The sequence below is a fragment of the Notamacropus eugenii genome, chromosome 3 (genome assembly GCF_028372415.1).
Source record: "Notamacropus eugenii isolate mMacEug1 chromosome 3, mMacEug1.pri_v2, whole genome shotgun sequence".
Classification (NCBI taxonomy): domain Eukaryota; kingdom Metazoa; phylum Chordata; class Mammalia; order Diprotodontia; family Macropodidae; genus Notamacropus; species Notamacropus eugenii.
This window is the reverse complement of record NC_092874.1, coordinates 396,067,792-396,081,976: the sequence shown is the minus strand read 5'-3', so window position 1 is coordinate 396,081,976 and position 14,185 is coordinate 396,067,792. Positions and strand designations below refer to the sequence as shown.

Sequence of the window (14,185 nt, the reverse complement as noted above, 5' to 3'; positions counted from 1 at the left end):
TCGTAAGAATATCATGTACCCTACAGGGCAGAGAAACTTGCAATATCAGGAAGTTCTGTGGGTGATTAAAATATCAGAAATTTCCTACTATTTTAAAGTATAACTTCAGAGCATATATCATCCTAGAGCATTCTTGTTGATGTCATGAATTTTTGTCCTGTGATTTGCTTTCCCCCTTTCTGCCTTATCCCAGTGAAACGCCCTCTCACAAAATTAGAATTTGGTATTTAGACTCCACCAAAAAATTTTATACAACTTGCACTCATAAGCACGATGTGAGTGTTTCTCGACCAAGTCTGAAATCCTCTGGAGATAGTTGAGAGAATATTCATTCTCAGGAAACTTGAGACTGTTTTATCATATTTTCTTAAAACTTTAAAGTCACACAGAGGTTCACATTCACATTATAAAATTGAAAGTTGTGAGATTTGTGTTTAAGATACACAATTGTAGAATACCACCCAGTTTTAAAATTTTTACAAAAGATTTTACGGTTTATTTTTTTGTTTTCATGAACTTCACCAACATTGACAAACATGAGCGTTTCCACATACAAATAAGGGCAGAGCAAGATGATTGTAGATGAAACTGTAAATTTTTATTATATACAGTTTTTTTTTAAAGCATATATTAAATTCAAAATGTCAGTTCCAAAGCTGTCCTACTTGTCTGTGTGTCTGTCTGAACTTCCTTCTGTTCCCTTTTTTGCATTTAAACATTTTTTCATTGACATTTTTTTTGGAGGGGAGTATGCGCATTGATATCCCTAGTTCCTTGCTTTCCCTTGTAATAAAGGAGCACAGTCAAGCAGAACAAATCCACACATCACCCCCATTAGGCTTCTGTGGTCGTGGCTGGTCATTGCCCTGATCAATGGAACCCTTTACAGTTGTTTTCCTTTACAGTGCTGTAGTAATTATTGTATACATTCTTCTCGTATGTTTATCATACCTCCAATTGGATGAGATCCGATTCATTAGATACATAGAAATGATTCTTCTTTCACTCCTCATTTCCTGTAGGTCTTCACAGGTTTCTCTGACACTATCATCACTTCTTACAGCACAATAGATTGTATTCTGTTACATTCGTATACCATCATTTGTTCAGCCGTTCTTCAGTTGACTTGTACCTGGTATTTTCCAGGTCTTGGCTTTAACAGAACATGGTATAAGTCTTTCTTCTTTTGTTCTCTTTGAGGTATGTGCCTGACTTTCACTTTGTCAAAGAATATACTGCTGTACTTAGTATTAATATCACATTCAATTCTACCTTGCTAGACCCTAAGATACTTTGTGTTAAGCTTGCAAAAATGAGATAGTAGCTCCTGCCTCATAATGTAATTGGAGAGACAATACTGAAATATTTGAATACATTAGGAAAGCAGTGCAAGGTAGACTATGAGTACGTGCCATTATATGTGCTGTAAACAGCAAACTGTGATAGGAAATCATGATTCACAGTGGAAAGGAGGAACTTAAAATAAGCCTTGAAGTGTAGTGTCTCAGAAGTCTTAAATAGCTTAAGATGCAGGGATACCGTACATTTGTGGTAATAGATTGCAAGATAACATTTGCAGCAAAAATACTTCTCAGGTTTGAGATGCTTCTTTCTGTTCTTCTTCCCATCTATCCAAATCTTACCCAGATCATGTCCCATTTTCCATGAGTCTCACCAGGCCTGCTGGAAATGATACTGATTTTACACCTGGTTGGCCCTTATTATCTCTCCTTACCACTTAGTTGCACTGATTACTATCTGACACTTTTTATTTTTTCTCCTCATGTACCTGTCTTATCTCCAACTAGAAAAGAGGCTCCCTGAAGGTAGCAGCTTGTTTATATTTCTTGTTATTCTTGAAGCAGTGCCTTGTACATATCTGAGATACTTAAAGCAAAGGTGATCATGTCTTTCCTTGTCTTCATGGCATGTCTCCTGTTGTAGTCTGCCCTGAGTCCAAGCGTAGCGTAATCTATTTTAGAGAGAAAATTTACCAAAAACATGAAATGAGTTTAAAGAGTTTGCATTGCTTTTCTGATATGCCTGCCATTAACAACCAAGTTGGGGCTTAGTGACTTTAAATGCTGAATTAGAAATTTTCATTTGGTTTGACATCAAATGGCACTTTACTAGATATCAGATAGTTGCTGGATAGAAAAACTTTGTAGGGAATGAAAGATAATAGAAGTAGTAAAAAAGATTTGAAAAAGAATTTGAATTGTTAAGTCCACAAAGTATTTGTGTCCTTGGCTTTTAAATTGTATTTTATCAAGATGGTGACAAATTCAGTTGGTGGAGTTTCAAATCATATTTCCTTTAAATTGTTGGTATTCTGTTATGAAATTATCAATCAGGCTATCACTTCTAAGGCTGGCATGTTGCTGGCATTATTATGTAGTCCAGAAGAAGCAGCTAGCTAAGGATAAAGTATTTTTTAGTTTTTATTTATATTTGACAAATTTTTAATTTCTATTTGACAAACTTAAAGTAAAGCCAAAATATTATTAATTGAATAGCAGTAATACTTTCAACTATATTTCTAAAAGCAAAGGAACAAAAAGATAGGAAAAAACATTTAAAAATACACTATTCTTTAATGAGGTAAGAATAACTGTTTACTAAAAGGCAGGTGGTTAAGTAGCTGACCTTGGCTCAGTGACAGCATCACCCTTCATTATAAAGCACATTAAACTGTCTCAGTTGAGCAAAATTTATATTTCAAAAAGTTTTACTTGTTATTTGGGCAAACATATATCCTTTCATTTAGCTTCTGTCCCATCAATTTTCCCCTGTCATAAATATAAGCTCAAAGATACGCTCATTTCCTGAATTAGAACTTTTTTTTGTAAACACACCTGGATGATAGTGACCATTGGCTAATACCAGAGATGGTGACCTTTAGCTAAACTCAAATATTAGGCTTAATTCAGATGTTAGTCATACCATTTATAAGTAGACAGAGAGATGGCAACTTATTTGTGGTGATGAAGATCTTTAATATTTTTTTAAAATCCTGAATAGTTCACAGAAGTACCTACTTTAATACTTGAATGTGAGTCCTAAAAATTAATGTGACCATTGAAAAAGAGATATCTAAGTATTTGTGATTTTTTTTCTGTTTTGGTTTCTTCTTGATATGATGTTATCTCATCAAGTAGCAACTTGGTTTTTAGTTCAATTAAGTTGAACAAATCTATATTAAGTACCTACTATCTGCAAAAGAAAGGCAAAAAGAAAAAGGCCCTGTTCTCAAGTTTATACTCTACTGATGGATGCAACTTATAAACCAGTAGGTTAAAAACAAGATAATTTGAGAAGAGAAAGAACACTAATAACTTAGGGAGATCAGCAAAGGCTTCATGTAGGAGCTGAACCTTGAAGACAGGGAAACATGCTAAAAAACCAGGCATGGGAGACAGCCTCCACCCAGGTTTGAAAGGGAAAGATGAAATGCTGAGTTCTGGGGAACAGCAAGTAGACCAGTTTTGCTTATGTACAGAGTTTGTGAAGAAAGTAATATGAAGTATTCTGGAAAGCTAGACCAGAGCCAACTATTCAAGACTTTAAATTCTAATAAATTGTTGACTTAAGTGCTAACAATCAACTTGTCACCAATTATGTCTTGAGTTTATATAATTTAGTCATAGTATATAAATAAAATTTTAAAATAGGCAAATATTTAAGTACTGCTTATATGCAAGGCATTCTTTTAGGCACTCGGCATAGAAAGCAAAACACTTATGTAATCCCTACCCTAGAACCATAGGTGTAGAGCTGGAAAGGTCCTTAGAAGTCATATGACCCCTCCCCTCATTTTACAGAGGAAGAAATAGTGAGTGAGGTTAGGTAACTTACCAGCATTTCATAGTAGGTGTCATAATGAGATTTGGGGAAGACACAAGTGTATGCACTCATGTAATTTACATTTTGCTATGGGAATAGTAATATGTGCACAGGTAAGTAAATACACTACAAATTGAGAAGAGAAGGAATAGTAATGACTAGGGGCATCAGGAAAGAATTTACAGAAGTATCTGCCTAACCTGAACCTTGAAGAAAGCTAAGGATTTGAAAGGTAGGATTGAGGAGGCCTGAGAAATAGCTTATATGAATGTATACACACAGGAAGTGAAAAATGTTGAATTCTGAGCTTACTACAGTTTGTACTGTTATGTGAAGGGATGCATTATGAAATAGGATACAACCAGATTATGGGGGCCCTTAAATGTCAGACTGAGGTAGGTGTCATTCTAGAGACCATGAGGAAACCGCTGAGAGTTTTTGAACAGTTGAGTGAAATGGCCAGCCAGGCCTGTGCACTAAGTACATTATTTTCGGGGCATTGTAGAGAGGATGGATTGGAGGGGCAAAGACTGGAAACGGGGACCTTTGAGGACCATATTATGACAGTTCAGGTGAGGAGTAATAAGGGCATGAATTAGAGCAATGGTTATGTGAAGAATAAAGAAAAGAGGAAAGGATCCAACACTTACTATGGAGATTGAATCAACAGGACTTGGCAACTGATTAAATAGTAAATCAAGAATCCAGGTTGAATGAGAGGATCGTAGTACCCTCAATAGAAATAAGGAATTTGGGGGTAGGGGGAAAGATTATTTTCATTTTTGGAAATGTTAACTTTGAAATGCTGACAGAACATCAAGGCAGAGATATAATAATAGGCAGCTGGTAATAAATGAGAATAGTTTTGGAGAGAAAGCTGGTAATATGCTGGATTTGGGAGTCAGTTGTATAGAGGTGATCATTGGATCTAGGGGAGCTGATTACCAAGGAAGACAAAAGAAGTCTTCTAAGATAGAGCCTCAAGGGACGCCCACCTTGGGGGAGGAGGGAGGATAGGCAAAGATGATTTAAGAAGGAAAGGTCACAGATAGGGAAGAAAAGAGAGCAGCCTCAAGGAAATCTAGGAGAATATCCAGGGGAAAGGTATAGTAGTCAGTATCAGAATTTGCAAGAGGTTAAGAGAGGATGAAGAGTAAAAAAAATTGGTAGTTAAGTCTTTGGTAAACTTGGAAAGAGCAGTTCCAATAAAGTTGAGGGATCAAAAGTTCGATTTAAGGGCCTGAGAAATAAGTGGATGGTGACTATAGACAACTCTTTCTGGGAATTTGGTAGTAAAAAGGAGGAGAGAAATAATATGACAGTTTGAGAGGTTGATAGTATCAAGGGAATGATTTGGGTTTCCCCCCCTTAAGTATGGGGGAGACTTGAGTATCTTTATAGGTGTAGAGGTGGAGGAACCCAGAGCTAGGGAGAAATTAAAGATGGGAAAAATGGAAGCTTGTGAGTTCAGGGAATATACAGTAGAGAATACTGTCAGAGGTAAAAAGATAATTAGATAAGGAGGAGGGCTTGCTTCTTCCTTAGGTAGTAGAGCTGTTCAGTCCTTTCAGTTGTATTCAACTCTTTGTGACCTCTGGGGTTTTCTTGGCAAAGATATTGGAGTGGTCTGCCATTTCCTTCTGTAGCTCATTTTACAGATGAGGAACTGGGGACAAACTGAATTAAGTGACTGGCCCAGGGTCATACAGCTAATAAATGTCTGAGGCCAGATTTGAAGTCATGAAGATGAGAATTCCTGATTTCAGGCTTTATACTCTATCCACTTTGGACCAGCTCCTCTGATATGAGAACTTCCTCAGCCTTTTTTAGGGCTGCTCATCCACCTTTGGTGTCTGTCCACCTGTCACTCAACTCTCACCTGTGGCTCCGTAGCACGTGCAGCAGCCTCACCCCAGGTGGGCTAACCCAGGTTGAGGGTAACCAGCAGGCCTCAAACCTGGTGGTGAGTTAGTGGGATGTCTACCCCAAGCATGTGAAGACTTCCCAGGATGAGAACAATTTGTTCCAGTTGCCATGAGGGCGAGTGAAGCAGGCACCGTGGAACATTTAGAGCTTGGTCAGACATTGTGGATGCCAAGACCCATCACCAGTTGTCTTGATTTTTGTCTTGTCCACTGGACTTTGGTAACTGGAAGAAAAAGTGAGGTTGATGAGTTTGTACAACTCTGCCTCATTGAAATCCAATTCATAAGCAAGTGAAGGCATCACCCTGTGATGTTATCAGTCCTCTTCAAAAACGAAAGACAAGGGCCTCCAATAGGTAATGGGTACAATTCTCAAGGTTGTGTAGTCCTGATTCCTCTATTTAGTAGTTAAGAAGTAGAAGCTGAGAAGATAAATGGTGGGGTGTTATAGAGTTCAAGATTGGGGAGGAATAAAGGTAAAGGAAAACTTTGGAGCTTTATTTTCTTTTGGATTAATTCAGGACTAAAGGCATGAATGTTTTTTTTTTAAGTGAAATGATTATCTTTTATTTTTACATCACTCACAATTTCTTCTGTATTTTACCTCCCCTTTCCAGAGAGACTCCTTACAACATAATTTTTAAAAGAGATTAAAAAAACAGTAAAACCAATCAACAAAGAGAAAAAAAAACATCTGACTTCGTATGTAGTGTTGTACACCTGTGGACTCTGCCTTCTACAAAGGAAGTGGCAGGGTCAACTCTTTCTTCTTTGAGGATCAGACTTTTTCTTTAAAATTTTGCAACATTCAAGTTTGATTGTGGTGGTTCTTTTCATTTATATTGCTGGAGTCATGGTATATATTGTTTTCCTGCCTCCACTTATTTCACTTTGCATTAGTTCATGTATGACTTTGTATACTAAAGTATTCATCATGCTCATTGTTTTTTATGGCACAATAATATAGTTATCCTTTTCACGTGGAGGGGGTTTAGAGGCATACACCATCCCACCCCCTAGATATAGAAAATCCAAGTAAAATTTTTTGGTCCTCCCTACATACCAGACAAGTCTGAATTTTTTTATGGGATGTTTACAAAACCTTATTGTAAAATTTGGGTTAAGAATTTGGTCATAGGCTCTGTTATCTACTGGCCTTTGCGTGTCATCTGTGGCTTCTGCAAACTCCCCAAAAAATCACATTTAATTTTGTATGCTGTTCCACAATGTATAGAAACCAAGACAGGGCAAGTTGAGATGTGGAAGTGATAACTGTATTACATTACATCAACATATCACAATTTGTTTAGCTATTCCCCAATTTGTTTCTAGGTCTTTGCTACCACAAAAATGCTGTTTTAATGTTTTGGTTTATATGGAGTCTTTCTTTTTTGTCAGAGACCTCTTTTAGGGGTTTAGAACATGAATATTCCAGTGGAGGAATGATTGAGATCATAGCATACCTTAAACCATATTCCAGTTCCCCATCTCTTCAACATTAAAAATAAAATGGGTTGTGTGTGTGCAGTAATTGAAATAGTCTTTATCCCTGAGTTATTTTCTCTTAAATAATTTTTCATATAGTTCATCACAATGAATTGTTTCACATAAGTCTATTTTAAATACTAGATCCTAAATATAGTCCAGAAAAGGGAAAATTTCATTCTAGAACTTGTGTCTGTCTCACTAGAGAACACATCTATGTACTAGAAAGCTTTAATTTGTAAAAGATAACTGAAACTGAATTATAGCTTATATGGTTTTCCACCAAAATCCCAGATCTGGGGTTTTCATATTTCTACTTTCCCCCCATTTTTTTCTTTGAATGATTCACTTGGGACTTTTAATGACATCTTTAGACGGCTAGGCCATGGTTATTTTTGTCCTTTTATCATAGTGCCTTCTTGGCTGTGTATCCATTTGGTCTGTCTTTGTTCATTTAAAATGATTGAACTGTTGTCTCTTGTCCTTTTAGAGCTTTTCAGTGCATTCGGTTGGGATACATCGATGTCTTACACTATCTAATAAAAAGCCACCAGATTGACCTTTATGTTGTAGATGAGAACAACCGAAATATGATATTTTTATCCATCATATATAATCAGCCAAAGATTCTGGAGTACTTTTTGGACATGGTCAGTTGAGAGAGATGTTTAAAATAGTTAATTAAGATTTTAGAATACCATAAAATTGACTTAAGTGGAAACTGAAGATTCAGACTTCTGATAGTGAGTGAGGCAATTAGTTAATTATTAATAATCCATAAGAGATTTTGAAGGTAACATGCAATTTTGGTAAACAATTATGACAGTTTTCATTGTATTTTAAATAGGAAAATATGCTAAAATGTCAGCAAGGTAGGACCTTTGTTTAAATACCACCTCTAACATTTATTTGGTCCATGGCTTGGGGCAGGTTGCAACTGTTCTGAGCCTGTTTCCTATATAAAATGAGACTAGCAATCCTTGTTGGACCTTGCTCTTGGTATAAGGTTTGAAGAACAAATGAGATAATGGCTCTAAAGCATTTTGTTAACCTTAAAGTGCTATATAAACACCAGCCATTGTTGTTATTGTTACCAGTTGCTATTTATTGAGAAGCTGCCTCCATAGTGGTTTGAGTGCTGTACTTTTAAGGAAGTGATTGTTGTTGAGTCCTTTGAGTGATGTCCTGCTTTTAAAGAAAGACCTGGTTTCAAATCCAGCTTGAGTCACACATCACTAATGAGGGGTCAGACAATGGCAAGTCACTTAACCTCAGTCAACCTGAGTCTCAGGCAGTTTCATCTGACTACCAATGGGTTGTGATCCGCCTCTGTGGAAAGGAGTTACAAAAGGGACATACGATTTTAGATGGGGGAAGGAGGTGAACCTACCACCTCAAGGCCACATGTGGCCTCGAGGCTAGATTCCCCACCCCTGTCTTAGATGATACATCTAGAGCCAGAAGCAACCTTGGTGACTTTCTAGTCCAGCTCAAGTTTGAGATGTATTTAGATGAGAAACAAAGGCCCAAAGAGGATAAATAATTTGTCCAAGATTACACAAGATTTGAACTCAGGTCCACTTACTCCAAGTCTAGCAGTCCTATCCACTGTATAGTATTGCCTTACGTCAGCATGTTACTTCCATAAATATTGGATGCTTGTTGTCTTGAAATATCTTGTTGCTTAATTAGAAAGCAAGACGCAAGTAAACTAATTCTTTTGGTATGAGAAAAATGACCAGTGTCCTTTTTAAAAACTTGCCATTTCTTCTTCACAGCCTGCAATTTCCCCTCGATTTCTCTTCCAGGACCCTCCCATTCCCAATGTAAACCAAGCAGCAGAAAATGGAAATACTCCACTTCATGCTGCAGTCAACACTAGAAAGGCAGATATCATGTCTCTTCTTTTGCGTTTTGCTGAAATTGACGTCAATGCCCCCAATCACCAGTGCGATGGAGCAACAGCTTTACACCTTGCTGTCATTTATGGTAAAACTGCTCACATCTCATTTATTCTAGTCTCATCTGGTGTAGAGACTTGTCATAGACACTTGTGTGCTTTTGACATTCTTGCATTGGAAGAATGACGATCCTAAAACATAAGTCATTTGGTCTTTCTAACTGTTAGAGACAGAATGAATGTCACGTCACTGATAATGACGTACCGTAGGTCAGCGTTCAGTAATTTCATCAAGAATTGGATGCTTAACTATCAAGTGAAATAAAAATGTTTTACTTATGAATAAAGAATAAATAATTTATTTAGGGAAATAGTATGCCAACATTAGAGTGGTTATTATAAGATAACTTAGGGCCTATAAAATAGCATTTTATTCCCATTTAGGCCCTTTAGTTTTGGGGAGCCAATACTGAAATAGGATTCTATTAAGTTACAACAACAGTACACATTTATTAACCACTGCCTTAAGCCAGGCACAGAGAAATGCAAAAACAACTCCTGTCCCCAAGGAACCTCATATTCTATTGGAGGAGATGGCTTGCAATCAACTATTGAACAACTATTTTTGTACATAGAAGAGATAGATAGATAGACAGACAGACAGACAGACAGACAGAAAGACAGATAGATAGATAGATAGATAGATAAGTAATCTCAAAGGGAAGGCACTAGCTTTAAAGAGATCAATAAAGTCTCTTGCAAAATGTGGGCGAGATTTGAAGGAAGCCAGGAATGATCAAGTTGAGGAGGGAGAGCATTACACAGAGGTTGGAGATGGAGTTCTTCATGCAAGGAACACCCAGGAGACCAAATATCACTGGATTGTGGAGAACTTTGAGGAAAGTCAAGTATAAGAAGACTGGAAAGGTAGAAAGAGGCCAAGGTGTAAGGAGCCTTTAGAAGCCAAATCAGATTTTACATTTGATCCTGGAGGTAATAGGTAAAAGTAATTTAGTGGCAAATTTTGTGAAAATAAATACTTGGAAACATATGAGGGCTTAAGATTCACTTCATATATTTTGGCTTACCATGACTATTTTCATGTTTTGTGTAATACATAACACATAAGCAAGCTACCCAAACCAAAAGTGTTAACCTTGTGGTATATGGCAGCATGCATCTTCTCAACTCTTTCAAAACATAGGCAAAACCTAAAACTTAAGGAAAATGATCTTCTAAGATACTTCAAAGTGTCTGTGATCACATTAATAAAGGCCCTTCCATTGTTTTGTCTATGTCTTTCACTAACGTAAAATATATTTGATTGTAGACTTTTTTATGCCTATGTAAATGAAAAATGATTCTATCCAGAATATTTTTTACCATCTTTTTCTTTATTTAGGACATCTGGATATTTGTTATTTGTTGCTGAAAGCTGCAGCCCATCCAGAAATTCCAATGGGAGAACTGACACCTTTGCAACTTGCTCAGCAAATGGGTAATACAGCTATAGAAAGCCTAATAAGGTTTCATGTTAACAAATTGAAAAAAGGAAAATAAAACATTTTCAAAACAGGAAATTTAAAATCCCAACCCTTTTTCCCCCTTTATGCATTTTACATTTTAACCAGTTATTGTGTTTTTTTTTAAGTATGGCAACTTGCCCATACTTATTTTTTTAAGTGCCCAATCCTTTGTACAGAGCAGAAAATTCTTATATCAAAAGCCACTTCCTTCTGTTATTTTATCTTCTTCCTGGTTTTGTCTAATCACATCCAGATTGCAACTTTGTTTCTTGGCGTGGGGTTTTTTTTTTTTTTTGGTAAAGAAATACTGCAGATTTTTAAAAACAAAAACAAAACCCCCAAACAACTCTGAAATTTTGCTTTTTAATCTTGAATTTTGCCACCTTGGTCTTTCTGCAAAGACAAAAGTTTTGTTTTTAAACACCCCTTCTTGATATCTGAAGATCAATTTAAATCTTGTCCAACTTGGTCTGAAACTGTCGTTTCATTTCTTTCCGTTTCACAAGCTGCAGAGGAGGGAGATAAAGCTAAACTAAGAAGAGTGATGCAGCAAGTTAACATTTAAGACCTTATGAGCATACACATAAGCTTTCTAGTTTTGCTAAATTTGATGTTAATTATTTTGTAGAGCATTTGCTCATCTTGAAAAACAATAGCTCTTCAGGAGTATGGTAAGTTATTGAATCTTTGTAGTATAGTATATATAATTTTATAAAATTAAAATTATACTAGATCCACTAATTTTTATTTTGCTTAATAAAAATTCAGTTTTTTTCTCTCTGCTTCTTAGTAAAGATTATACCATAGGAAGACATAGCAGTCTTGTTCCATTAAGACTTATTTACTCTTAGAAATAACGTCACAGTCTTTTCAGGGATTATGTGAAATGCAATCAATTCTTATCCAATTTGTGGTTATCCATGGCAAATGTAAAAGCAAAGGTTGGATTGGTTTCTCAGCAAGTTTCTGAGCTTGCTTCACCTACCCATTGTTTAGTTTGTACATATTGAAATGTTGTCTGATTGGTACAGTGGAAGCATCATTGGTCTTGAGACAAAAGACTTGGCTTCTACTGTCAGCTCTGCTTATTCACTTGTTCGTGACCTGGGTATATCAGTGACTCTGGGCTATGCTTTTTTCATCTGTAAAGAAAGGGGTCGGACTAGATGATTTACGTCAGATCTCTAAAACCAATGGTTCCAATTTTAATATTGGCTTAAATTAAACATAACTAAGAAATTAAAGCCATTTTCCACCACACTTACGTAGAATGGAGTTTTGTTTGATTATTGTCATTAATCCTCTGGTAACTTAAAAAGTTCCTAAAATCTTAGACCTTCGTTATCTAGTTCAGTTACTCATGCATGTCTCATACGTCACATTCTTGAGAGGTGTTCCTTCAGCTTCTGTTTGGCTTGCATTCATGAGTCAGCACCTTCCATTGTGCGATAGCTCTAATTGTTAGACAGTTCTTTACACTGAGTAAATTGAGCCTCTTACACTTACTTGTTCTAACTCTGCAGCAACATGGAACCAAATTAGTCTCTTGTGCTCTATCATTGGCAGTAGATTTTTGGTCAGATTACAGATTGCAGTTTTTCTAACATAGTTTTCATTTTACTGATAGACTTCTCACTAGACAGGAAATTCCAGATGATGGCAAGGTATTTATTCTGTCATTAATTTGTTATCAAAGTGATAGACATTCTTTTGTATTATCCTTTTCTCTTCAATGGAGCCTCTGGCCTTAGACAGAATTCTATAATAATTAACTTAATCTGGATTTTCTTTTTTTCCATTTAAAAAGTAATAAATTTAATAATATTTTTTATTGACAAATTTTGTTTTGCCAAGACATAAAAGGATACATACAACTAGACTTCCCCAAAATGGTGAAGCAAGACAATTGACAATAGTGATCATGACCAAGTGATCATAGAACTGTACACATTTGTGGTGGTAAGACTATGGAATACTAAGAAAGACCTGGGTTTAAATTTTTCCTCAGATGCATTTCATCTTTACAACTGTGAGCAAATCACTGACTTCAGTGCCACAGGCAACTTTCTAATGGCAAATTATAGTTAGATAAGGCACTATGCCAGTCTAGATGAGTGGGAGGAATTTCTACACTTGGAGCTCCCCCACATTCATGACACCCCACCAAAAACAAGATTAGTATATACATGCTTTTGGATCTTTCTTTTCTCTATACCATTTCATGTAAGCCTCTCCATATTTTTTAATTTTTCCTGTTATTTCTCATCATGCAGCAACATTCCATTGTATTCATTTTTGAGGGGTTTCATCAGTGTAGGAATTACTGCTACAGAATCTTCTTTCATCTGTGTAAATAGCAGTTTATCTTAGAGAGTTGCCTGATACATTAAGTGACTTGAACCCAGATTTTCATGACTGGAAGAACAGCCTGCCTTTCATTAATCTGTGTCGCCTTTTCTCTTCATTCGTATGGCAGCTTAATCATCCATTCCCCAATCTTTGGGCATAATTTGTTTCCATTTTTAAAAGAAATGTGAACAATCAAATAAATGAGCAATAAACCTGAAATAAAACCATACAGTGTTTATATGTTGATATTTTAAGGATCTTTGACTTGTCAGTGTGGGTACCTTCTTCACCAGTGAAGATTTTTAACTGCTCTATAAATTAGACAGTGGTCTTGGAAGGTTGCAGCACCCTTCCTTCCACTCCATGCTCAACCTGATGATAAGCCTCCCTCTGGGTTAGGTAGGCTGTTTCCAAGATGACAAACATACAATTTTTCTCTAATATTAGATTCAAAGCCAGAGCTTAGACTTTATTGGCATAGCCTTCAAGAACCCAGAAGTATGTCCGTGCTACAACAAGGTATCTGAGTAGAACCTACAAAACTTGATTCATTTGGAAATTTTTGTATCCACTCTATGCAAGGTACTGTTCTAGGTGCTCGGAATGGGATACAAAGACAAAGACAAAGACAAAACTCATGTGGTCCATGACCTCAGGGGACTTACATTTTAGTAGGTAAACATTAAAAAGGGGGGAGGGAGAAGGAAATATATACATTTTAACAAAATGGCCACTTATTTACTATGTCTCTTTCTCAGTCTTTTTCACTTACTTAGAAAGTTGCACTGTTTTTAAGTATAATCAGTTAATAGGTATTATCCTCTAATTTTGTTTTTTGTTTTATATCACCTTATATATTTATTCATATTTGTCATTTTTACAGCATGATAATATTTTGTGACTTTGATAATGTCAGTTATATAGTGTTTGGACATATAGATTAGTCCTTGTTTTTTGTTATTAGGAAAAAAACACTGGCCTGGATTTTGTTCTCAAGCCTCCAGGCCAGGCAGATGTAAGATCTATAAATAAATGTGTGCCATATTAAATTTTTCACCTAAAAGAATGATCCTTACTGAGTTTTATTATGTGTTATTATTAAAAAAAAAAAAAAGTAAACGATGCAACAGAATTGACACTTATTCCAGAAGGTGGAA

General features: G+C 36.1%; 1 protein-coding gene across 6 annotated transcripts in view; it reads left to right on the top strand.

The window, feature by feature from the left end:
- LOC140497201 (small integral membrane protein 10-like protein 3) overlaps nucleotides 1–10,733 on the top strand; it is a 45,968-nt gene extending 35,235 nt beyond the window's left edge. The window contains exons 4-6 of one of the 6 annotated variants that reach the window (XM_072597845.1): nucleotides 7,744–7,903; nucleotides 9,062–9,242; nucleotides 10,556–10,733. In XM_072597845.1, the coding sequence (XP_072453946.1) occupies nucleotides 7,744–7,903; nucleotides 9,062–9,242; nucleotides 10,556–10,713 (499 nt within the window). In that variant the 3' untranslated portion in view covers nucleotides 10,714–10,733. Of the gene's footprint in view, nucleotides 1–6,385; nucleotides 6,581–7,743; nucleotides 7,904–9,031; nucleotides 9,243–10,555 lie in introns of those variants that run through there. The other 5 variants (XM_072597844.1, XM_072597847.1, XM_072597850.1 and 2 more) reach the window with 5 other exon arrangements.
- The last annotated feature ends 3,452 nt before the right edge of the window (nucleotides 10,734–14,185 follow it).